The sequence below is a fragment of the Musa acuminata genome, chromosome BXJ3-10, assembly GCF_036884655.1.
Source record: "Musa acuminata AAA Group cultivar baxijiao chromosome BXJ3-10, Cavendish_Baxijiao_AAA, whole genome shotgun sequence".
Taxonomy (NCBI): domain Eukaryota; kingdom Viridiplantae; phylum Streptophyta; class Magnoliopsida; order Zingiberales; family Musaceae; genus Musa; species Musa acuminata.
In genome coordinates, this window is record NC_088358.1 from 14,265,081 (window position 1) to 14,292,252 (window position 27,172).

The 27,172-nt window shown below is 35.8% G+C and overlaps 2 protein-coding genes across 6 annotated transcripts; one reads left to right on the forward strand and one right to left on the reverse strand.

Annotated features, from left to right (window-relative positions):
• Positions 1–1,877: 1,877 nt before the first annotated feature.
• LOC135581424 (sodium/hydrogen exchanger 6-like) lies at positions 1,878–12,819 on the reverse strand. 3 transcript variants are annotated; one of them, XM_065172299.1, is made up of 22 exons: positions 12,488–12,819; positions 10,016–10,067; positions 9,861–9,920; positions 9,721–9,745; positions 9,543–9,628; positions 9,334–9,445; positions 8,639–8,701; positions 8,504–8,523; positions 8,317–8,414; positions 7,302–7,330; positions 6,360–6,391; positions 6,222–6,269; positions 6,052–6,112; positions 5,881–5,978; positions 5,713–5,788; positions 5,594–5,613; positions 4,128–4,225; positions 3,943–4,052; positions 3,589–3,672; positions 3,019–3,116; positions 2,857–2,927; positions 1,878–2,177 (listed from the first exon to the last, which is right to left on the reverse strand). In XM_065172299.1, the coding sequence occupies exons 1-22, from the start codon at positions 12,678–12,680 to the stop codon at positions 2,128–2,130; spliced, it is 1,584 nt and encodes a 527-aa protein (XP_065028371.1). In that variant the 5' UTR covers positions 12,681–12,819; the 3' UTR covers positions 1,878–2,127. The 3 variants fall into 3 exon arrangements, 2 of the variants coding, with proteins under 2 accessions (XP_065028371.1, XP_065028372.1); XM_065172300.1 differs by lacking the exon at positions 3,589–3,672; XR_010501945.1 differs by lacking the exons at positions 1,878–2,177; positions 2,857–2,927 and having other exon boundaries at positions 3,083–3,116; positions 3,589–3,683.
• A 972-nt stretch (positions 12,820–13,791) lies between these two features.
• On the forward strand, positions 13,792–23,420 carry LOC135651822 (trigger factor-like protein TIG, Chloroplastic). Of its 3 annotated transcripts, none has more exons than XM_065172296.1 (13): positions 13,792–14,134; positions 14,975–15,061; positions 15,607–15,735; positions 16,446–16,534; positions 16,983–17,166; positions 19,469–19,559; positions 19,673–19,827; positions 20,461–20,553; positions 20,802–20,894; positions 21,108–21,188; positions 21,255–21,404; positions 22,405–22,500; positions 22,942–23,420. In XM_065172296.1, the coding sequence occupies exons 1-13, from the start codon at positions 13,838–13,840 to the stop codon at positions 23,017–23,019; spliced, it is 1,623 nt and encodes a 540-aa protein (XP_065028368.1). In that variant the 5' UTR covers positions 13,792–13,837; the 3' UTR covers positions 23,020–23,420. The 3 variants fall into 3 exon arrangements, with proteins under 3 accessions (XP_065028368.1, XP_065028370.1, XP_065028369.1); XM_065172297.1 differs by having other exon boundaries at positions 13,793–14,134; positions 14,978–15,061; XM_065172298.1 differs by lacking the exon at positions 14,975–15,061.
• Positions 23,421–27,172: the final 3,752 nt, after the last annotated feature.

Here is a 27,172-nt window from a genome sequence, read left to right on the forward strand (position 1 = left end):
AAAATATTGTGATCTAGTGTAATTTAGTTCAAAAACGAGTATAACTCGATAATTTTTATGAAACTTTTATAAAACCTTTCATGTTGAACTTTTATAAAACTCGATAATATTTAAGTTAAAAAATGAGTGATGAACTTTTATAAAACCTTTTCAAACTTCTCTGTTACTATTAAAACACATTGGTAAGATTATTAATACCACTTTTTTTAAATATTTTAAAATAATTAATAAAATTGGACATATTGTTAGGATTGTAAAATCCTATCATAATGGTACCTCAATTAAAACATGATTTTAACTCAACTAAAATTCACTATCACTACTTAACTAAAATATAATTATAGCAAGGATTACAATATCATAATGATAACTTTATATTCAAAATTAATAACAGTTCATGATGCTTCATAATGTTGTGATGCATTTGCCAAAAACTAGTATAAGTATATCATATACAAAAAAAATCACCTCGTATAATAATGCAGACAATAAAAAATTATGATCAAAATTAGATTATATAAAAAGACTAAAGATACTGCTACTTTACAATTAATAATATCGACTTATATAATTCGTGAAAATTTATATGAATGTTGATACCTCATACACACTTTCTACCTTGCCACTATATCTTGATGGACATCAAGAATTTTCAAATGTTCTTCTCTATAAAATCATTTAATTTTCAGTTAAGAAGGTAAGAAAAGGGACAGGCAAAAGGGGAGGAGATTGAGGCAACAAAGGCGAAGAATAAGGAGGATGGGGGAGAAGGAGAAGGCCAGTAAGAGGAGGAGGAATGAGATGAGATAGAGGAGAAGGAATGAGATGAGGCAAGGGAGAAGGGAGAGGAGAAAAGGGCGGAAGAGATGGATGACGAGGAGGAGGGGAAGGAGGTGGAGGAGATGGTGGAAGAGGAGAAAAGTTGGGTCAACGAGTGATAAACATTACTCTAAATCAAAACGAATCGATTAAAAAAAAAAAATCAGACTATGAATACGTCCTTATTTTTTATATCATTTATAATAAATGATGAGGTCATTTCCATCCAAATAGGAAAAAAAAAAGGGCATTCCCACTAATAATAAGTGTAATGAGATTACACTATTCCTGTATTAATTCTATATATACAGTGACAACAAGATACTAATATAATTCTGTATAAATACTATATATAATTCTGTATAATCATGTTCATGTATAATGTGACAACAAGATACTATATACAATTGTAACCACATTAATAATAAGTGTAATGAGATGAGGAGGAGGTGGAATGATGTATAATAAGTATATATCATGTTCATGTATAATGTGACAACAAGATACTATATATAATTGTAACCACATTATAATAATAAGGGAAAATAATCTATAATTTATTGTATTTGTTTGTGACAATGAACCAAATTAGGATTTAAAAAAAATAAAAAAAAAACAAGTTAGCCAGAACTATCAAAAGAAGGTAAAAAAGATTTAAGAGTTCTACAGAATTAGGATTATTATGCATTCCTCGAAGAGTTCTTTTTTTTTCTAATCATTTGTCACTATATATTCTGGATATATAAAAATAGCGCTGAATACAACAAAGTCATTATATATAAGACGCTTACCTTCAACCTGAAGAAAACCAACCAAAAGGAACCTGTCAAAATTTTGAGATCAAGAATGGCACTTCAGGATGATATCCAGGGAGAATATCATCTTTAATCCCTGTAGCAAAGTTGCCTCTGATACTTATTGACGCTTATAACGAAGCTCAAGATCATGAACTCAACACTCCCGGTGGATATTTATTTAGTGGAAACCACTCCTAGCGGTGACATATCAGAAGCTGAAGGGCTCCGGAACTGGATGACAAGAGAACTGCCTTAGACGTGTGACCGAAGGGGTGCTAATTAAAAACAGTAAGATTCAACAAATGACATCACAAACATTCCTCTATGTCCTATATAAGTGATATTAGTTGACACATAAATGAAAGGAACTGTTATCTATTGCTTGGACAATAATCAGCCAGCTGATATATACATGGTATGATAAAGTAGAGATGATAACCCTCTGAGAAATCACCAAAAAGAATCTCCTCTTAAACTTTGGCATGCTGAAAAAAGAAAAAAATTGCAGTGTTTATTGATGCACTTGGAATTCTTTTGTTCTCGAATTTTCAGGAGCCTCATCTGTTAGGCACAAAAAATTGACTTTCAGCTCAAAAGGGTGAAGCAAGAAAATGAAAATATGCAATAAAGTAAATATATAAATAATGAGGACCTAAACATGAGCTAATTTCAGAGAATGTGAGGCAAAGGATGCTCTGATGAACGACTACCATAGTTACAAGAAATTTGGGCAGGATTAGCACGATTGAGAAGCCCTTTTTGTTGTCTTTAATTTGCTCAACATAATGAATTTTCATGAACAATGTGCCAATAAAGAGCTACTTCATGTGTAGAAAGAGAAGGGAATAATATGTACTGACATCAGGCTTCTTAGAAATTGTAGAATTTATATTTGCAATATTTTCAATTTTTTTATGCTTGATGTTAGCAAATTGTATTATCAGATTGTGAGAAAAAAAGAGAGTCCAAATGTTGTGGACTATCTTAATGAAAAGCAGTGCTAAATTGGGGAAAATCAGAAACAGAAACATTTGTTTTGGTATCAAGATACTATAGAGTTTCAAATGCTCTTGGAAGGATGGACTGGAAGGTACACCATATTCCCCAGAAATGAGAAATACATTGGTTCATAGGGTGTGTGAGTTGTCTTCATATGGTCAATGTGTCTTATCTATCAAATTCAGTTACAAATATTATTGCTTTTGCATCTTGCAGAAAGAATTAACAAAAATGTCCTTACCGGGAACATCATTTTTAGATGTGAAGATAGGAGTGAGATAGTTCCTGTCCAGTGCAGTGAATGAGGCGGTGCTGCAGAGATACATAGCCAAGGCAACATTAATCTAGTAAAAAGATGAAGCAACTTAAGAATCAATAAGTATAAAAGAAAACTCATCAACACCTTTGGATTTTTTTAAGTTTCATCCTTATCTTGTTCCCAGAAGAAGTTCCCTCATCAAAAGATGGTCCGACATAGTCATGGTTGTCCCCTAGGTTCTCCTAAATGCCAGAAATTGATAAACTTGGATTCCATACAAGCCAATTGTCAAAAAACACAAAACTCAACCAAGGTAACTGTATTATGCATGAAGTTTGATATAAGCTCAAATTGCCTTTTACTCCTCCAGTAAGAAGTCAGATAGAGTTGTTCATAACAAAAAAAAAAACTCTAACCCCATAAATAATAATAATAGCTATACATATATGAAATTAGGGTAAAAGGATCATTGTTTTAGTTTCGAAGATCTCCAACTGAAGAAATAGTTATGCTACATCGATATGTCTCATACTGCCAACAGACACATAAGCAAACATATTATTTCAAAGGCCTAAGGCAGAGTTATTCTACATATGAAACTGCACAACACACAACAAATTAGCACCTTAGCTCCGAGCACTAACATAAACTTAGACATTGACTGTTAAAATAAGACAACCATACATAATATATATTATACTTCCTTAAACTTACTTCTCCATACGGACCACTGTAAGCATCACCGATAACTTCTAAAGCTTCAAGCATCTTTCCCGTTGAGCCTCCAATCAACAGCACCTGAATTATTGCTATTAAAATATTCAAGAAGTTTGCGGGGGAGGACCCCAAAAAGGAAAAAGACCCCTCTTGGCAATAATATATTCTAATGGTAAATCTTCTAGTTTCACCATACAATCATCTCATCATTTTTGGTAATCCACATCTCTAAAATGCATAAAAACTACAAAAGCTCAATACAAACTTATATGATGATGGATCCTGATCTTCAAATGTGTTCAAAGCATTGGCATTTTGAGGCAATGTAAAACACAAGTGAGAAAAACTTACTGTTATAACAACAATGGCAGTGGTAGCAGTTAAAATTATTTTGCCATGTCCATCAGGAAGATCATGCACCGACTTCAGGGCAAGAGCAAAAGCCATAGCCCCTCTAAGCCCTACTCACGTGCATAAGCACTAATCACAAAATATATATGAATAATTAAGTTCGTAATAACAGCCTGCCAACTTACCACTATACCAAAGTGCCTTCTGATGTCTCATGGGTATCTGGGAAGATGCTGGACGTACCATGTTGATCAACCAAGCACAGGAGAAGACATGTGCCGCCCTTCAACATTAACACAACTCAACATAAATAACTAAGTGAATCATCATAAGAAACAGGCCAAACCAGAACTAGGGGAATATGTAAAAAGAAGAAAGCCTTCGGTCAGTTTAAAATCTAAAGCACACTACTATAAATGAATAAATAGAACATGGATTTCTCTCTCAGGAAAAGAAATATTAAAATTAACAGACAACAAGATGCATCTGGTTATGCTAGTTATTCTTCACATTTAGAATTCAGCAGAGATCATTAAGATTAGTTACATTGGGAATAAATAGATAAAACTTTAGAGGATAAAACATGGATGATTGAGCAAAGCAAAAACACTCTACTGGCATACAAGACAATAGGTCTGGAAACTATTCAGGCAAAGCTCTATCTGGACAATCACTATGACTGCAAATTAACTTTCAGCAATAGTTATAAACTAGGAATAAGAAGGAAATTTCTGATTTTGGAAACACTTAATGAATAGAACCAATTACGTCCCCATTTATCAAAAGATCCAATACTAAGAATCCAAAGAAACTATTGGGGATTTGGCAAGGGTTCAGATGTGAGTACTTCAGAATAAATTGCCTATAAAGAATCAAGAAAAACATAAGTCCATCATGTCTCGTGTTCATCTACATTTCAGTAAAATATTTTTTAGTTATTGGGATTTTCTTTCTTGAATTTGTACAAAATGATAGCTCATGCTGCTAACCCCAAATAATTAGCACTTGCAGCTGCTTCTATGTGCTGTCTGCAAAATTTATGAAATGACGAGGCAAACAGATTTTTAACATCTTCTTGTAGAACAATACAGATAAACATATACTTTTGCTACGAAATGTTGCAGCATCTTGACAACAACCAAGATGCAACCATTCAGGTGCAGAACAATGAACATGGCTAGAAATAATGCTTGAAAATATAACAAAAACTGAAGACAATTGCTTGCTTGGTATCCCAAAACCATGAACATGTCAAACCAACATGATCTTCTAAAATCTTCACATATAAAATAATTTAAAGACAACAAAGCCTGATCCCATCGGGGATTTCCAACTGTAAGAGAAGCTATATTGAACTTTTGTTGGGAGGATGGAGGACAAGGAGTTGAATCCAAAAAGAAATTCATTTCTATCTTCTAAATATGCTGATTAAAATCAACTATTAAAATGTTGTTTAATGCTCTTGATTGCAAGTAAATTTCAGGAATGATCAATGTAATTAATAAAACAGTTGGGACTTAATACTCATTGTATTGCATATAATTTATGTTAAGCATATCCATCAAGGAGTAAAAGAATGAAGTCATAGCACAAGTGGTCATTTTAATAGAAGATTAGAACATAGATTATTACAATAGAAGTTAGTCCATACCTTGCAACTCCTATAAAGAGCTGGTTCATGCAACAAAGTGAGAAGTTAAGGAGTGCCCAAAAAAATGTTACTTAAAATTCAGCAAGAAAACAGATGGATGAATGAAATGGAAAGGATACAATTGAAAAGAAGATGAAACCAATATGTGACCAGCTATGTTGTTCCATTGCAATATCAAAGCCCATATATATGAATCTGCAGGTTAGGTTAACCATGTTTGCAACTATGTTATATAACTGAAACCTCAAAAATAGTCAAATTAAGCACTAATTTGCTTATTATCTTACACAAAAGTTTCTGCTAGTGAAGAAAGCAAATGGAAGAAAGCAGGAGCAAAGTGTTGAGAATTTTTAGACAAGTTTGAGAATGTGTATTGCTTCATGACCTATCATGCAAAGCAAAAGGTTAGATGTCACAGAAAACTTCTGCAAAGATCAAGAAGGGTAAAGGTTACTTACAATTCCAGTGAACAATATTGAAACTATGCCAGAGAGGCCAAGACCTTCAGCTAACATGTACCTATAAAAATTATGATAGCAGTGTGGCATTAGTTAAAATCTTCTTTCATATAACAAAGCAAAAGAAGAATTTAGAGGACTATGCAGGGGGCAGTGCAGAACTGTCTTACGAAAAGTAAGGAAAAAGAACAAAAAGACAGCTTTCCAGATTGTGAAGACTGAGAAAAGAAGACATAGATGTCAGTTCCTAAAACAGTTTCTGGCATAAAAACCAACAGTATTTGTTGAAGTTCAAATTTTAGACTTACTTATCAACATCTAACCCTGCATACTTGAAGAGGTGCTGACTGGTTAAGGTTTCTCAATAGTCTAGTTGTAATCAAGTTTACCAACAAAGATGAGGCATTTAAGATGCATATAAAAACCTTCCATTCCACTCATAATTTTTGTACAAGAATCTTGTAGTCCACAAAAGAATACTGTTACAAATTCCAAATTTAATTAAAATTCAGTATTAGTCACCTCAATCTGAACCAATGATTTTTTTAAGTGTAAAAAAAAAAAATTAAGTAGCTACTTGTAGGCATTGCAGAATGTTCATACATAAATTGCTTCCACATGATATCTCATAAATTCATGCTTCAAAATCAACTTGGAGGATTTTCCATGATTTGCTTAGGTATTTAAACATCTTACTAAGAAAATTGAGTGTATGAGCTGACTTTTGAGATAGGCCTACCTAAACACCCTAAGTTAGAAATCATAGCTTAGAATGCAAGCTTGCACCCTCTCTTGCATTCAAGTCATCTTTATATTAGTTATGAAATTGCTGCATCAGTGTCACCATTTGGAAAATCTCAAACCAGTTTTATTTTAAACTTAGCAAAACTCAATCCAAGATCTAAGATGTCTTGATCTAGACACAATCAAAAAATTTTCGAACTAATTTAAAAAATAATTGCTAAGTCAGGAGAACAATAGATGCTTCCAAACTTCTTGAGGTATGATGCAGTTAGTCCTTCATACAAGATGATATTTAATGGTTACTTAGCAAATTCAAATAAAGCTCTTGAATCTTTTAGTTAGAAATCACAATTTATTGGAACAAAAATATCCAATCTATTATTTTAAACTAAGGAGTGACCACAAAAGCCAGTGCTGAAGTATGAAATTGTAACATTATGGAAGAGAACCAATGACAGAATAAAATCTTTAACTATAGCAGATGAGAGCTTGATCATAAAGGATATAAGAGCAGAAATGAATCCAACTCCAACTCCTGCAAAAATATGTTAAATTGGTCAGAAGAAAATGCATCAATAAAACATGTCACGAGCTAAACATGAAGAAATGCATAGGAGGTCTTGAGTACCGAAATAAGTTCAAATAAACAACAGACTCAGAAAAGCACAGAAGAGAAGGAAAAACATTTTGAAGAAAAAAATAATTATATTCCTTATATTGTAAAGTAGAGAGAAGCATATAAATATGGGTGTGTATGCATGTGTTTCGAATTGAATACAACAATTTCTACATGAACAATTTTGGAGACCAAACAAGCCAATAACACCCTTGGTGTAGGCTGATATTTGGCTAAAGTTTGACATCATGCAATGCAGGTCACATATCCTCTGCCCATAAATCAACTCAATCAACTTACAATATGAAGCAACATTGGAAGATCATTTTAGTTGGTTCACAGAGTCATTAGAGAAACAAAGAAAAAAGGAGGTTTTGACAAAGGCTATCCTATGGCGGCAGATAACGACTTTGCGAAAATGAAACAAAGAATGTGTGAAAGAGAGAGAAAGGGGGAGAGAGAGTGAGTGAGCCAAAAGATAAAAGTCATTCTGGCCATCCTTGTCTAAGCATTGGTTACACCATCAGAACCATTATTGCATTCATTCTTAACACCACAGCTTCATCATCGAACCAAGACAACCTTTTAAAGAGCCTCTAATGGGCATTTTCATGCAAGATAACCTCAGAAACTAAAAGTATTAGAACTGTAGCATTAAATAGAACAGGGAATTGATGGTAGAGGCAGAGGAAGCCATAAAAGAGAGAGTTATGAAAGAGTTACAAACTTGTATAAAGTACTTCTACACTATTCCAATCAAACTAAGAGCAATACATAGTGTAGTGTCTACAAAATGCCGGTTTTCTCATGTAAGGAAAGTAGCACTTCAAACACTATTAGCAAACTAAAAGTGAGACTAGTTATGGAATGATAGGGATGTCTGGTGGTAATATCTGCAGACTGACCTGAAGACATTGACCCAAAAAATGTCTCAAGAAACTTCAGAACGGCCAACGCTAAACTTTGTCCTGAGGACTTGCTGTGTCTTACAGATGACATGGTTCTGCAGTTAAAGATATTACATAGAACCCTCTACAATTGCCAATGATAATAGAACAGGGTGGAAAAGAAATTTCAACCTTCAACACAAACCTGTATAAGGAAATTGCCATCTTCATCATTTCAAAAGACGAGAAAACAGAGTCAAATATGCATACACAAATATCAGTTAGCATACACAAATATGCAAAAATCAACTGGTGTTTTGATTCGGAAACATATACATACTGCATCATTTAGGACAGATTCACCGAAAACCAAGGCATATATGTTGACATCAGTGCCAAGTTCCTATGCAGGTGAAAAGAGAAAAGTTAGACAAATGCCTAAGAATGCAAGAAATACAGCAAAAAGATTCCCCTGAAAGCTTGATGTACTTTCTTTTGTTTGATTATTTTCTTGTTTCAACAATGGTTCTGTTGGAGCATTCAAATAAGAATATTTTACAATCTTCAAGCTGATATCAACATAACATTGCTTGATGAAGGAATTTATCACAAAAATATCAGATAGCCAATTAAGATTATCACAAAAACAAAGCTCAGCCAAAACAAAGTATGATCATCCACATAAGTCATAAAAAAAAAAATTCTGACAAGAACAGTAAAATCTCTGTGAAAACAAAAAAGATCTTCCTGAAGGAAAGTGAGTGATGATTTCTGTCCAAATACAGTGATAAGCAAAAAAGTGCTAATGAAGAAATAAAAATTTGCCAAGAAAATCAGATCGAAAGGGTCTGACATCTTAAGTCAACAGTATATTTTACAAATGTCTCAATGGAATTGCTTGATTTTTTCCAATTCATGGGTTCATTAAGAATACTCATAGCTGTGAACTGAATGCAAATATGTAGGAATACAAATTCTCATGGGAAAAAATTACCAAGAAATGACCATGAGAAAGCTTCTGAAAATGTAAAATACCTGAAATATGGATAGTACAGTCACAGGATCTGTCGCAGATACTAGAGCACCAAACATCAGGCATTCAACCAGGGGAAGTTTGTACATTAGATATGCCAAGCCACCAAGATAACTGCAAGAAATAGAGGGAGCAGTAGTTAACATAGAGGACTCCTGAGAAGAAATTTTACCCACAATGAATGAAGTGATGGTTAAGAAGACATTCTTACACCAGAATTCCTGTCACAACTGAGGCAATAAATGTTCCAAGAATAGCCAATGTAATGATAGCTCCAAAATTTGAGAAAAATGGTTTCTATTGACAGATAGGTCAATTACATCAGACAGGGAAATTTAAAAGCTATACATATTATCAGCATCTGAAAACAGAGGATTTTGAGACATTACCGGTGCTAAGCTGAAACCTGACTGAGTAGAGTGCAGTCAAGTCAAACATAATAAGTCTAGAGACTAACATGTATTTAACCAAAAGAATAAGAGAAACTATTTTATTGTGAAATTTGTTTTGGAAATTAAACATAGGATATAATATAATTGGAGGTAGCAGGAACAAGAAGAAGAATTCCTCATGGAAATTGAACCATCCCCTGAGAAAAGGAAAAACTCAGAATAGGGAAATCAAATTACTCATCAAATCCATATTTTTAATAAAGGCAATTAATAAAAAAGAATAGATAAGTACCTAATATTGGCCTCTGTATGTGAAATGTTAGCAATTCCTCCAACAACTAAACCTGCCATAGATGAAAACGTAAAATATTCTGAAGCTCTCTTGTGAAACAACTCAGGATAAGTAAACAGAGTACATGTAAGGTGCCTGCGAGATTCCTGTGTGAGGATCATTTTTCATACTGGCTATGCTGCCTTGTGCTAGCCAACATGTACCTTGATGGTTGTTTGCCAGCAATTAGCATGTGCATATGATAATGTTTACATGTGGACAGAAAACATGTGACAAGCAACCTCAATTCCAACTCCACCACGTGTCATAGATATCATACAATCCTAACAATTAGGTTGAGAAACTGTCCAGGTCTAGTTTGACTCATTTTGAATATAAAGGCCAGTTCTTATTTTTTTTAAGGAATATCATTCATACCATTCCTATTTACAAGCCAAAGAAGGTGCACATTGTACTTTTAGGATTACTCTGCATCAGAGCAGAACATTGGTTGATATTTAAATCAGTCCCAAAGAGTTTTCCAAGTTTATATGTGTATTCTAATTACAAAACAAATAAAATATAGTAGCCTATAAAGTAATGATCATTGCTGGACTACTATGACACCATATATGTTTTTTTGTGAAAAACATTGTCTATTGACCCACTGGACTATTCATGATCCTCTTGTATGTTCTCTACTTTAATCTTCTATTTCTTCCTCATTTCTCCAGAAATTCCTCTCAAGAAACAAGAATAGTTGTTTTACACCCTGATCAACCGGGGAATCCATCTCTAGCCTCAATAACTTAGATGAGCAGTGGCATGTATTGCTAACCATAAAACTGCAATTTAAGCGAAGCAGGTAGCATGTATTGTTTGATGAAATCAAGATCCATGTTGTTCTTTGGCTAGTCTACATGTAAACCTTTCAAACAGCTTGATGCTACCTCCCAGAGATCATTTACTTGGAGATTGTATTTGTCATGATCCAACCCAATGGTATAACCGACTAATTAATCTATTGAGTCGAAACCACTTGCCCAGAATACTTAAGCTCAAGATAGTGACAATACAACCATTAAGCCTTATAGATTAACTCAAGCCTAACTCAAGCCTATATCCATTTTCGATGTGGGCCTAAACTGGGGGTGTTATAATCTCCTACACTTGTGAGTTTGACATACTCCTCATGGTCTAAATACAACAAGGAATCAAACCCTAAAATAATGCATGTGAGACTCAATCTAGTGATGCCTCCACGCCATAGCATGTCCCATTCATTTACAAGTAGGGCTTCCCTACTTTAAGCCTCTCACCATATCCAATATTAGGTTAGTTCTGATCCATTTGTTACAAGGCGATCAAATGGGATACTTGACCCAATGAGTTTGAATCATTGATCCAAATAGATGTTTTAATTATGCCTACAGATACCTTTATCCATATGAACCAACTCCTAATGAGACGGGGATGGAGGGAATAAATGACGATGAGGGTGAGAATAAAAGACATTTTCTATCACCTATGTAGTTATGAGGCACTCCCCACCCATCCTCATATTTGTCCCGGCCAAGTTTATAATATTATATTATATATAATATATTTATTAATAAATTAATATAAATAAAAATATGCATATTTGAGAATTAAATCATATAAATATCATTATTTATAAATTTTGGTATTATTAATTAGTTTTGATAATAGTTTTATTTTTTTGAAACAAAATGGATTATTAAGAGAATATAGAGAACCTACGAGTTCTCTACCCCCAATAGGGATTCCCCATCCCCACCCTTGTCACATTTAAATGAGGACTGAGGTGAGGATGTGGGATGGGGGATGAAATGGGGATGGGAGAAGCATTCCATTCCTTTGTCCCGTCAACATCCTAGATCCAAGTCTATATAGTAGACTTAAGTTAATAGTAGTATACTCAATTAAATCCTTATAGACTAACTCAAGTCTATATTCATTTTGGAATAAACTTGGGGGTGTACTAGAATTTGTCACTTGTTTTTCTTTTGCTTGGTTTGACATGTTAGATTGGATAGACATCATTTATGACATTTTTTCAGGTCTAAAATCGCAACACGTTATACCATGATCAATTGGTGAAAACTTCCAACATCAAGTTCAAGTATGCATCCTCAACATTAATAACCTCACGAGTGTCATTGGCAGGTCTTGAATGAACCCAGTCTGTTTCGCCTAACAAAAAGCTCAAACCCTATTATAAAAGTTACCAAAGTTGCCTCGCATCAACAATTAGAATGGAGCATCATCATTCTGATCTATAGGAAAAGGCCGGCGGGGAAGGTGGGACGACAAGCGCTCACCTTCCGATCTTACGAAACGATATCAAAATCAAACAAAGGAAAAATGAGGAGCCAATGAATCCCATAAAAGAAATAGGGAAAAAGACAGAAACTATCATGAGGATTCTTCCTTCTTGAGACAGAAAAGGGAGAAGACAGCGGATGCAATCACCGATAAGGAGGGAGACGCTGGCCTCGGGGAGGTAGTAGAACTTGTGGCGGCGAAGGACGTGACCGACGACGAAAGAAAGCACCAGCATCGAGATCTGCAACAGGATACCCACCCCAGCCGCCTGCTGATCCTCCCCGGGCTCCTCCGACGGGGTGCTCCCGGGAGGGGAGGCCGTCGCGTTCAGCTTCAACATCGCCAGCGATGGCCTCTCCTCTCTCGTCTCTTTCTCTCTCTCTCTCTCTCTCTCTCTCTCTCTATGTGTATATATATATTTATTTTTATGTATAATATATATATTGGGATTCCTTCTTCGGGGTGTTCAATTTCTTCCTCTCCCCACGCTCTGCTCTGCCCGGCAAAGAAACCCTCGGCGAAGGAGGCGGTTTAAATATGGCGCTGACGGAGAGGATTCGCGGCCGCGGGTCTACTCCGTGAACACGCATGGGAGCCCCGCACGCTCGGTGGGATCATCCACCGTTCGGTTTTGTTTCCAGAACGATCTGGTCCGTCCCAATGTTTGCGTTTCGGTGGCCTTTCCCGATCCCACGTGGACGAAGCGTTGGAGTTATTCACGAGAAAGGTGGTTGCATAATATTACGTTTACACCCCTCCAAATTTATTGGGTTACATTAAAAAAACCTAAAATATAAATACATTATTTTCCAGAATAGGAATGCAAAATCACTTTTCCCTTTTTTCTTTGTGGCTTGGCGGATTCGTTGGTAGCATGTGAGACCCACCATCAAGTATCGCCTTTGATTGGATCATGTTCTCTCTATTTTCTCCGGTTCGAAGTGTCCCTTTGGCATGTGTTCAGTTTGTTCATGCCACTATCTCAATATCGAGCGGGCTCTTTAACTGGCCTAACAGTTACCGAGATTATGGCCTGGTCTGCAACATCTGCCTCCATTTCAGAAACATGATCCTGGATCTACGAAAACCTCTGGGTCATATGGAATGGAAAGAAGAAAATATTTCGTGGATTATGTATGGCCTGTAATATTGTTATTTAGTTTATAAGGTTAAAATTCAATGTTGATTGTGGTAGCGAACCTTAATGGGATCATCCAATTGGATCACCTGATCGAGGTTGCACTTCGTGCACTATCTATCAAGGCGCGTCGATTCAGCACGTGTTTATGACGTCAAAAAATGTATTTATTGACGGTTTCGGTTTTGGTTTCGCGTCGAGATGTGTGCCCTTTGATATTTTGGCCCGCCTCTCTTGTCGTGATTTCTGTCAAAGGTGAAGTTTCGTCTAAATCCGAATCTTAAAGCGGCGATGCGGTATACACCCCACGCCTTCCGTTATCTTTTCTTCTCCTTCCCATCGCTCCTTGTTTCTTGCTGATGGAGGCCGTACTCCTAAACTCCGCACTCCGCCTCCTCTTGCCCACTCTCTCTCGCCCCTCGCTCTACCCCGTCTCCATCCCCCAAACCCTCTCCTTCTCCTCGAGCCTTTCCCCCCCGCGCTTCCCTATACGCATTTCTTCCCGGTCCCATTCGCTACCGGGTTTTTTCTCGCATCCCTCGCGGAATTGGAGGCCGTTCCATGTCTCGGCTAGCGCGGTTGCTGTGCAGAAAACGGGGAAAGATCGGTCTCCAGCCGATGTTCTTGTCACCGAGACGAAGGAGCCTAACTCCAGTGTTAGTTCTTTTCTTTTATTTTCCTATAGGGCATTATTTCCTCGTTACCAAGAAGTTAGCTTCTTGCTCTTTTAATCAAAGTGGAAGCTTTATTGCTTTTCATGTCTCTTGCTCGAGTTCATTCAGCATGTTGGCTCTAGAATTTTACAGATTATCTCAATTCTGTCTACTGGTACTTAAGACCCTTGAAACTTTAGTTTCTGTAGTTAAGGTAGACGAATTACATGTTTATACTTCACACCTGACTGTACGTGAAGGGATTGTCAAAAGTTAGGCTCTTCTCGGGAAACCCTGTAAAGCATTTAGAATTATTAGCTTTCTTGGGAAACCATTCTGTCAGCCTGTCACATGTTACTAATAGGGTCTGGTGATGAAGCTCTCCTGTTGCTTATTTTAATAATCATCCAATATTATTAGACTGTGGTTAGGGCATAGGTATATTTACAATCACTAAATATAAAAAAGTACACGATTGTAGTTGACTCACGGTTCCTATCACTTCAGTTGATTCCCAGATATATGTGCCTATGACCCAATGACATTGGAATTTTGAATTTTGTTTCTAGCGCCATTTGGAACTATTATGATAACGAGCTTAAGGACTTTGTGAAGGAAAAAAAATGGTTGGCAAGGTTGATTTTCAAATAAATATCTGAAGAAATAGTTGGTTATGGCAATTTAATGTTTGCTTTATAAGTGAACAGTTAAATAATAAAATGTAAGAGTATTGATAGGTCTTACTTATTTTGCACCCAGCTTTTGTGAAATTTCTGGTTAATTACTCATCATCTTGTGCTTTCTGGTGATGTGCCCCTATTCTCTAATTGCTAATGTCTTTAGCAGGTTAGATTAAGTGTAGAAGTTCCTCCAGCAGTATGCCAACAATGCTACAGAAAAGTCTTAGATGAATTTGCTAAGCAAGCAAAGGTACTCAGTGCTCATTTCTGTGAAACTTGTTCCTTAAAAACCAGAGATGCTTGTCATCTCCAAGGACCACTTTTTTGCTTCCTTATTCTCTACCAAGCAGTAGATGTTGGATATACTGCCCATTTTGAATATCTTGCTTTCATATCAATATCTGGGGGAATCTCACCAAGGCATCAGCATATGGTTTTCTCATGTTTCTTCCTATTACTAAAAATTAAATGATTTGCTATTGCTGTTATCCTCCTTCCAGCCATGGCATCCACACCCAAATATTCTGATTCATTGGACAATCCTGTAGCCATTATTTCTACTTGGCAAAGCATTCAAATCGGTTATTAGGGCAATGACTTGTGGTTTCTGCTTGCTTTACTGAAAGAATGCATTTTCAATCTTAAAGAAATAATATTTTAGTTATAATTTGTAGCTGCTTGTATAATCTACCTGTGTCTCTCTTGGAATAGCCCCAAATGTGGCAATTACCAGTGTGATGCAAAGGTAAGAATGTAAAATAACTAACCATGTCTGATCAAAGTCATTCTATCTAGATTCCTGGATTTCGTCCTGGAAAGAAGGTTCCAGAAAATATACTTGTGAACTACATTGGTGGAAACAATGTGCAGCAGGCTGCTATTGAAGCAACTTTGAAGAAAACACTTCCACAGGCCATGGCTTCGGTATGTAAAGTTTGCTTAGCTTGTTAGATATACACTGTATCAAAATAAAGAAACAGTTTCTGAATGAAATATTTTAACATCATTTTGCTGAAATAGGGCTTGTGATGGTTGTTATTTAATATATGATAATTCTCATAAAGCTTTATAATTCACATGTCAAACTTGTGTTTTGACATTGATAACTCTGTCACTTGTGAGGTGCCAAACCTTGAACATAGAAGATGGATAGTGAGAATGGGCTTCAAGTGGAATGTACTTTGAGAAAAAAAGTGGAGAGTCTTCATCAATATATTATCTACATTCTGTTCTGCAGATTATTTGATAATATAACAGTCTTGCTTATAAAATCTTGGACTGATACTGTCTTCATATCTCAATTTCTGATTTTCTTGTCTTGCTTACAAAATCTTGGACTGATACTGTCTTCATATCTCAATTTCTGAGTTTTTTTGTCATTTCTCATACGCATATTCCTGAAGTACCAACTTATATACTTGGTACAAGATGAGGAGGTACCTCAAATTATTTCGAAGACAATGCAGCATGATATGTTCTCTGTTAATAACCTATTATATTGATAAATTTCCCTTGTGTTGACTATAGTTAATTCACCTAACCATGACTCCATGCTTGAATAACTAATTATATTCTAGCTACATTTTATGTTTCAAATAAGCATATGTTGCTGTTGCTTATTGAAAACTTTCTAGGTGGAGGGAAGGGCTCTGAAGGATTCCGTGCGGATCGTAACTAAGTTCTCTGAGATGTATGATGTCTTCTCTCTCCAAGATGCCTTCAGGTTGGTCAACCTAATTGTTAAATCTTTTTCCATTGCATCTCTCTGATTCCTGTTTCTTTCAATTGTTCCACCATAACAATTTATGGATCTTCCTATCAAGGAGTGTCTTGTACTAACACATCAAAAGCTAGTTGAAGGCTAGCACTATTGTCAGCATGTGTTCTGCTAATTGCATGCTTACACAATATCATAATTATATTCGGATTACCATGGATAATTATATTAATCTTTATATATGGTTATATATATATATATATATATATATATATTCAAAGTTGAGCATCACCGAGCATCCTTAGAACAGGGGAACATGAACACTTTTACTAATAATTTTTCTCATGCATAAAGAAAATTTGATGGTTGACAATTTTTATTTTCTAGCTTTGTTTTCTGTCTCTCTGATAGATCTTTTACAAGTATTATAAATAAATTACGTTCAATCTCTCAGATATGAAGTTGTGGCTGATGTGGCTCCTGAAGTCAAATGGCTGTCAGAGAATAAATACAAAAAATTGAAGATTGTTGTCGAGATAGACAATATCATTGAAGCTCAAAGTGCCTCTGAAAGAGAGCTACAACGGCGTCACAAGGCTCTAGGTTTGCTGAGAATTGTAACTGATAGGGGTTTGCAGGTATCATCATCGATGAACTTTTACTTTGGATTCCTTTTTTTTTCTTGCCTACAATACCAACTTTTATACTTGTACAATTTCTTATTTTGAACTATTGGTCATGCAATTTTCTTTTAATTAAGTATATACATAATCTTTGAGCCTTTAAGCTGAATTTGGTTATTGTGGTTATAACACTTCAAAAGTTTCTCCATTTGGTGGTGAGCTGAAGGGCCATAGTTTCCACTGTAACTTTGTCTAGAAGATAAATTATCATGCTTTACTTAGTATATGGATCACATTTTTGTGTGTCCTATGATTTGACATTTACTTGTTTGCAATTAAAAAAACCTCCATTCTTGGAAATAGACACAATTATGGAACTTTAGTCTCAATCTAATCATCACAGGCTTTAAATATTGTAAGAACACGATGCTCTTTCTCATTTATATCTTCTGTCACTTATGCAGTTCCTTTTCTTTCTCATGTTAGAAGGTGAGTTGTATTGTCAAGTTTCATCATTGTAATTTTATTGCTCCTCATTATTTTATTTTTCTATATTAAAAAGTGTTTCGAGGGCTTTTCTCATTAATAAGTCAGTCCATTTCCCGTCTATGTTTTTTTGAATCTGCATATACATGACATTATCTTGTAACACCTGTGTGTACTTAGCTATAGCTACTTTGTAGAAGTTATCTATTTAAGGTACCTATTCACACAAGAAGCTTTCAGTGGACAAATAATTATAGTGGTAGTTGGTTCCTGCATTATTTTGGTCTCTCAAAAATCAATGTACAAAGACAAATAAGTTTGAGCAAAGCCAACTTTTGTGATATTCCTTTAATTGGTTTCACTAATTTTATTGGCTTTTCCAGACAATCCCAGTGTATTTCTCCTTTAATTTATGTTTTTAGTTCTATTTCAGGCTTTATCAAAATGTTTTTCCTTTACTAATCCTGAGTCCCATAGTGAATGATGACCCTGCTATCACGAACGGTCGTCGGGCACCCGCAACAACTCTGTTCAACGAATCGTTCGTCGTTTGTGTTTACATGTACAGCTGCGTGGCAGCATGTTTTGGCTTTGTTTTATGTCCTTTTGCTTGTAAAAATGTAAGTTCGAACAAGTTGCAGCGCTACAGTACAACCGCTCGCCGAACCGAGCAAAACAGCCCAAAACAGCTCCGTTTTCGTTTGCCACGGGATGTTTTCTGCAGCCCGTTGCTGCACGCGAAACGTCAGCCATCTCAGCACTCTGGAACCACCCCGGTGGCACCATGGGGGATGGGGCTTCGGTATAGTGTCGAGCGTTGAACAATCTTCCACAAGTTCGCACGTTACCTTGACGGGAACTTGTGTTCGCGCCCGGCACCCGGTGAGCATCTGTTTGTGAACTTGCAGCTGTTCGTTCAACCTTCTAAAGTCCTTGTTTCCTCCTCTCCCTTTTTTCTCTTATGCACGCAAGGTGCTCGCTGAATTGCTTGTAAAGCTTCCTCATTTCGCGAGACGTTAGGACTTGTCCGTCGCTCGTTCTTCAAACTAATCAACTTTCTCTTTTACAGGTCCTTCGGGACCTACGAGAGGTTGCAAGTGGGCTGATCTTTGCAGACATATATCGCAAGGGCGAGGCGCGACTTAGGCAACGCAAGCTAAGTTTGCGTCATTGCCGCAAGGGTGCCTCACGACTTTGGCAATTCCAACTAAGTCCGTGACACTGCTTTCTTGGTAGCTTGGCCTTCAGCATGGCTGTGAATGATTGCTTGTCTATAGAACATTCTCCCCTTTTTAATTCCAATCTTGTGTAGATTTACTGCACATTTACTACACTGTTAGCAGAATAGCAGCAGAGTGTCTCCACTTCATGCCAAAGTGAATCCACGATGGTGGAAATGTTAAAAGGATAATATATCTTTGGATAATTCTTTACCTTCAATTTTTTGGGCATGCTTTGATTTTGATCTCTATTCATGCTAAATTTGCTATGCGTAAAATTTTCAATTATTGTCATAGCTCTGATAAGCTTTTGTCTGATAGGTCCACTTTCCTCTCAAATATCTCAGTAATATAAGTTCATGATGTGTTTGATTATTCTTAGTTTATACCCCCATTTTGATTTTATATATTTTTTGTTTGCAATACCTTTCTTATGTAAATCTTAAAAACCTTCCCTATCTTTTACTGAGTCTGAATATATAAGATATATTTGGTGGAAATTGAAAATAGATAATGTAAAAATGTGGATGTTGCTTTTCGACCATTCCTTAAATGTAACTGTCTGTCTCAATTATTGAGCTTACTACTGACATATGTTTGGAACTTCTTAGATTGGCGATCTTGTGGTCCTTGATATATTTGCAAAAACCATTGGACAAGATGAGTCTGAAGGTGAAAAAATCCCATCTGCTGAGACAAAAGGTCTGCTTGCTTGCTTGCAATTTCAGGCTTTTATCTTCTTGTTACATTTATATTATTGTTTGTAAAACCCCATCCACTGACTTACGAACTAACTCTATTTTGAATCGGTCTAGGATTCCATTTGGATACCGAAGAGAGTGATAACCTCCTGCCTGGGTTTCTTGATTCAATTATTGGGATTCGACAAGGTGAAACAAAATCATTTCCCCTTCAGTTTCCAGAATCATGGGAACAGGAAAATCTTCGAGGCGTCCGTGCTCAATTTACTGTGAGTTAATTTTTCTGGAAGTAACAAATTACTATGACCTTAGACATCACATCTGCTGATTCCCTTTCAGCCTTGGACTGTATAGGGATTTCTAAGCCTAGTAGATAGAGGTGCCGAATACTCTTTTAGTTCAGTTACTATGCCCCATCTCTATGAGGCAAATGTTATACTCAAATTTTAGGACAACCCATATTTAGGACAAAAACTCTCTCTATCTTGACTTTAAGAAAACTCTCTCTATCTTGTCATATCTAAAGTATTACTCAAGACATATATTAAATTGCCTAGTTTTGCTTTTAGGTTAAAGGATCAAAATCAAGTGGCTAACCCCACTTTCCTGATCTTGCTTCCTTCTACTGGCATAATCTTTATTTTGATCTGTTGGTTTATTACAACCTAGTAACTGCAAACATGCCAACGGCATACAAATCAAATAACAAAAATGGCAGTACACAACAGAAAGTTCCAATGTTAATTTGCAGTTAACCATTTTTCTGCATAATTTTCTTTTCTTTTATGTATAAGCTATTTTTAGTAGAAGCTTTTGAATGAGTATCTTGTTACAATTTTGCTGCAGATATTGTTTGATTAACTAATAAATATATGATTTTCTTTTTGTCCACAAAATTTTAGGTTGAGTGCAAAGAGCTTTTCTACAGAGATTTACCACAACTGGATGACTCTCTTGCTGAAAATGTCCTTCCTGGATGCAATTCTTTGGATCAGGTTGCTTTATTTATTCATTGTAGGTCACATTAGTACTCAAAGAAGATTTATTTTTGTCTAAAGGCTAAATTATAAAATATGAGGTTATTTTTTGCTTGAGGATACAGTACTGCTAATTAACTACTGAGTATGGCCCTAATACAAATGGTTGCAGATTTTTTCTCATGACGATGATATCATGCTTCAAGTACATAATATTTTTGTATAATATTTCTTTATCTTTGATTCTTTTGCAATGCGTTTCACAGGTTCGAGAAGCAATACTGCAGAGATGTAAAGAAGTTGAGCAAACTGTGATAGAACAAGCAACGGATAATGCAATTCTGGATCAACTGAGCAAGGTTTCTTGCTTGTTACAGATGCAATTTAGTCTTCATTTTCTCTTATTTTTTTACTCACTGGAAGTTCCACATGTTGTTGTTCAAAAAGCAAAGATGGGTGTTATTGTTTCATCTTGTCTAGACAGACAATCTATCCTACTCTAGCCTGTTTCTCTTCCTAATTTTGATGATTATTTGGGGTAATAAAGTGATCCATTGCCCCAATATTTTCAGATTGTTGAAGTTGATATTCCTAAATCCTTGTTGGAAGAACAAGGAAGACAGCTATACGGAGCCAAACTCTTGCAGCTACAGGTCAAAGAATGAATTGAATTTTCCTTTCTTTGACCTTTACCCCAAATTCTTACAACTGCTCAATAGGTGGAGAAGAAAATAAATGAAAGCCAACTAGCATCTCTTTCAAGTGAAAGGGCAGTAGGTCAGTTCATCAACAACGAGAAGGAGAATATTTCAAAGATAATAAAACAAATGCTAGCTGTCGGTGAGATATTCAAGTGTGAAAATTTGCAGGTATGTTCTCAACCTTCCGTTTTATATACTCTTTATTTTGGATTCTTTGGTCAGTTGTGACTTGCCTGTTGGATTCTTTCGAATAAAATGCTCCTGTTTTTGCACCTTGAACTGGCTTAGTGAGCATCTTGAGCATTCTATTGGATTCTGGTAAACTTCAGATTAACTAACTCTCTCTTTTGATAAAAGGAATTTGTATATATCTTGCCATACCACTGTCCTATATAGGATGCTTTATAAAGCATGTGCTATTGATAATTGTGGAGCTAATCATGATATGAACTTGCTGGTGTCCTAGCTGAATAGTGTTGAAAAATTTTCTGACATTTTCAATTAAATTATAACTTGCTGTAGTGTTTGTATGCTTCCAGAATGTTTTTATACTTTATTTGGGGCAAATTATCATGGAGAATTCTACAGATATCTCAAGCACTTTAAAATAAGACAATATTTTTTTAATATAACTAAAAGCCACGGATTTAAGACAAACTTCATAACCTCCCACAGCACATGGAACATTTTTTGTTTTTTTTATTTGACTTCAGACCCATTGAGGTCAGATTTGGTTTAATTGTTGGGGGTATTTATAGATCCCTTGAATGGATAGCCAGACTTAGGTTTTGAGTACATTCAACTTTTGTATTATTGTTGGCAATGCTGAATTGTTGGAAAATAATTTCTTCCTTCTTTCTTAAATTAATCTCATAAAATTGGATTAACGATTATTTGCTCAGGCCTTTTTGGTGCTTGTCTCTTGCTTATTTGCAACTGGTTTTTTTTATATAATGTGTGCTGTTATGATGTGTGCCTTATGTAGCTTGTGGATGCTTGCCATGTGAATAGATAAGTACATAAGCATTCTTGAGTCTACAGTAACAGTTTCTCCATAGTGGAAGTAAGCGAACAAAATTACTTCAACTGTGTGCAGGAATGCTGAATAATTATTACTTATGATTATGTTAGGTTATAACTCCAAACTTGTGTGTAAAATATTTTGCAGTTTTCGACTGAGGAGCTTGTTAAAGAGGTTGAGAATTCTATCTCAGAGTTCAAAGGCCATAATCAAGAGTATGATGAGGAGCGTGTGCGAGAGCAGGTTTTTGTTTTTCCTCTTGTTTATCACAATCTTTTCTATTTCAGTTAATGGTAGAAACTTGATGCAATTTTCTGGATTACATACATAATTAGCAAATTTGTAGTTAATTCTATGAATGCAATAAGTGCATGTGCCTAAGTTTGTGATTTTTTTGAGAAATGATTGTGAGATTACCCACCTGAGGAGGATTACCTATTGCAAATACCTTTCGGTAAACTGGCCCAAGACTAATATGAGAGATTTTTGTGAATATAGCATGATTATTATTTTGGGCATATATTATTATCAGACCGAAGTCCTGTGACTTGTGGTTATAGATTTTGTTCATAGTCCTGAGCCAGCAGCTAGCTTTTCTGGCCAATGCAAATAGATAAAATCTAAAGAAAATCACAAAAATTATGATTTTTGTTTTATTTATTTATTTATTTTTGACATTTTCAGGTCCAGGATGTCCTGGAGGGAGCAAAGGTGCTTGAATGGTTGAGAGAGAATGCTGAGATCCAGTATGTGAAGCAGTGAGTTCCCAGGGTCCAGGCATTGCAGATAATTTCTTTTACAAGGGCATGGATTCAGATTTGTAGAGAAACATAAGAGGCATTGTAGTTGATCACAACTTAATGCCCTCTTCTCCTACCAGTAGTTGATTGGCCCCTTTGTTGTCACTGGCTTGGTGACCTTTTTAGCAACGAAGGTAGTCCGCATTATCTCTTATCAGCAACTTTTATTTAGCATCGGCATGGTATAGAAATGCTGCAAGAGTTTGTATATGCAACATTAGGGCCCTTCTAACCTACTATGAAATTATTACTTTGTAACCATAAGCTACTACTGAATGTGACAAATCATTCTCTTCTCATGACCTTTTCTGCAGTTGTTTTAACTGCACACAAGATTAAAGCTCCAAATGTCTTCAGGATTCACATGCCCAGAGTTATTATTATTACTATTATTGTCTTTATTATTATTATTATTATTATCATTATTATTAGGAGGTAGATTTGTCCTACCCTGTTGGAAACATTTATTCTTTCTGTCATCACAGTGTGAAATTTGATGAAAATAAGGTTAGCTGCAACTTGCCCTTCTCTGGAATAAAGTGGAAAACTGTCTAATGTCATCATTCCACCTTCCTTCATATTGCCTCTTTGAGAGCCAGATCTTGAACACCTACCTCCACCTCTGATCACTGGTAGGAGACAGTAGCGAAGAAGAGAGAGAGAGAGAGAGAGAGAGAGAGAGAGAGAGGGAACAACGAAGTAGACAAACAAGAGAGAGACGAACACGGTCATGGCCGACGGGTTTCTTTCAGCTGATGTGAGAGTGGACCAAGGAGGGTGAGCTTTCGGTTGCCTGACGGCGACGATGAGTAAGTGTAAGCAAATGACTTATTCTGTAGATGGTTATGGCGTTAGTAAATAGAAGTAAATAGACATATTCCGTAGATGGTGTTAGTAAATACTGACGTTGTAAAGAGAGATTTGAAAAATGACTAAGAGAATTAGAAAAATCCGGTGAGATTTGTTGGATTGGCTCATACTTTAATAAGTTTGAGTGAGTCTTGTGTGTTAAATTGATGTCAAATTTAGTGTGTATATATATATATTAATCCTAACTAGTTTGATTAAATTTCACATAAATGTGAGATATATTAGTAAATATTTGTGTGTAGATTAAAAAGATGACTAAGAGAATAGTTGTTCTGATTTGTCTAATCTAATCTCATGTTTGGAAGATCCTATTTCTTATATATGATGATGTTAGGATCAATTATCGATCGATATCATTCTGATGTATTGAACGACTATCAAGACTTTATTAAGAGAGGACATGATGCTTTCACCGCTAATCTAATCATACAAAGTATCATCAATATCCTAATAGTTAAATTAATCATACTATTTTATATTCCTTTGATAAAGAAAGATAAGAGATGAAGGTGGTGGGATTTCATCATTTTATTTTATTTTGTTTTTGGACAAGAGTAAGTATTGAAAAGTGAGATTGCTTCTTCATATATTACTTTTAATCTCAGAAGAAGAAGATGATGATGATGATATACATCATCATTCTTTCTCTCCAACAGACATCCTCAATTCCTGATTTCTTCTCTATTCTACATGTTTCCAACAGTCGCCGAAGGGATAAATTCTGCGTGCAACTGAGACTACTATTATTAGTAAGATAGATGGAATGTTTCAAAACTATAGTAGATCATGTAAAAAATAGAATTTATATATTCAATTAAGTTACTTGCTAAGCAATATTTCTAAATATTTAATCTCTTATTGTGGTGAAAACTTTTTCTTCACGGACAAGGTTACTGATTCTGCTATGCTATGCTGCAATTTGGCAACTGTCACTAGTTTTGGGACTTGCACTCGATGGTATCAGGCTAAATTGATTAGGACACCACTGCTGGAATCAATACCCATAAGTGATAAGATAACAACAACAGTATGTGTCATTAACCGGATAAGTTCCATATTTTACCCTGAAAATTTAGTCTAAAGATAACCTTTTAACTAAGATCAGAGTACAAACATGTAAGTTTGTTCATGCACCATTGTGATCCTGCAGTAAAGCTTTTCCCCGATGACTAGTGCTCCGCACGCCTGTTTGGCAACAACAACAACAACAACAACAACTAAAGAGAGAAACCTGCTGCTTGTTGAAGGAGATGACTCGGTGGCTACAGCAACGACAATAGCAACATCCTATGAAAACTTAAAAAGGAACAAAGAGGTAATAACATAAGATGAGAGATGAAAAGAACCAAGTCAAAGATTGAACTAGCATACCTGGACATGCAAAGTTAAGGAAGATTCAAGCTACCAAATCATATGTTTGGGTTTACCCATGTTTTCCCACAGCTTTCTTGAGCTTAGCTTAAGCTTTCGTTTCAATCTCAAGTTCAAGAAAGCTGTGGAAAAATATGAGGCAACCCATCTTTTTTTATCTTCAAGGAGAGGTCCGTGAAACCGTATACATCTTGTCCCCGAATGCCGCGATGTTGATCGTGTTACAGCAAGCTTAGTTGTGATGCGGTGAAAACATGTAGCATAAAGAGGAAGATGAAGACATCTATCTCTACGTGGGTTTAAGGCCACTAAAACCCTTCGAGTGCTCTAAGCTAACTACGAAAACTAGTATTAGTCTTTGAACCAAACTATGTGCACTGAATTCTCAAAAAACCCTAACCCTAAACATGCATGGGAATGGAAAAAGGCGGTCTCCACAAACCCCAAGAACGTCCGCAAAAAACCTAAGATCCACATGAGACTTTCAGATCGAAAGCCCAACGTGAAATTACATGAAGCCCTATCCTTAACCACGCACTCACAGTGGACATAGATCCATGAAGAGAACTGTCCATTGACATGTAAAAGCCACCACCATTCTTGCATCAGTTGGATCATCCTCACCATCTATGACCTCCGTTACGCTAAGAACATTTACCTGATAAACAATGCCCATCAACACCCGAAGGGGAGAGAGAGAGAGAGAGAGAGAAGGAAAAGGAAACCTTTGTGTGATTGGTGGATTGGGAAGGATCCAGAATGGAACCCTAGAAATAGACAAGAGGAGTGAAAGGAAAGGAGGAGTACTCTGGGAACAGTGAGATGGAGGGGATATAACAAAAAGAAAAAGGCTGACAAGCACCATGTTGTTGGATCAAGCATGGTATGGGTGTCCATATGGTCAAGGTCACTGTGCGGTGGCACGAAGGCTACGGCTGTGGTCACTGTTGGTGTCTCAGACCTAACCCTGTGGGGTTCTTCCGGGAGGAGACATGGAGATCTCTTTGGGGCAGGCAGATAGATTTGGCCCTGAGAGCTACAACTTTGGACGCTGGCTGCTGTTTACTGGTTCGAAGCTCGACGTACCTCAACAACTTCAATTTCTTGGAGGATCACTAATTCATCAGATCAGGAAATTAAACGTACACAAAAATAAAATTGCACACATAATTTGTACATATTTCCATACAAATCAACTAAACATGTTTAGAGAAATTGGCTATTCAATTTTTTTTTATTCTAGTTTATTTTTTTTTATTTATTATGATTCAAAGGACAAATCAAATGGCGTTTAAAATAACAGGTTAATTTACTTGGATATAAGCTGAGGTTTGGTTATATAAGTCGAAGTTATTTAGTTGCCATTTATAAAATAAACTTTACTTTATTATGTTAGGAAATATATAAGGTTGTGTTGAATATGGTCAATGCGAAAATGTGCATTAGCCTTTGAATGGGTTGTCCTTTAGAATGTGACATTGAGAATGTATCCTATGATCCCAATAAATATATAGGAATTTATGGCATTGAGTTTATGAGAAATTATAATTGTGAAGATAAAATGAGGATAATATTTTCACCATCTCTCCGTCATCACTCCTCTCTTATTTTTAATCAGTTACAAAGGGTTAGAGGGTTATTTAGTTATTTTGCAACTAAGAAAGCATTGATGAGTTATGGAAGAAAAAAAGAGAGGTAAATATATATTAATGGTGCACTATTTACCTCATGATAAATATTACGTGAATATATAGGAGTTTGAATAAGTTAGATTTAATCGAATGAATGATGTTAGAACATAAGATATTTTTCGAAGGTGTTAACTAGCTTGGTCGATAAGGATTTTATCGGATGATAGTAAGATCCCATGATCA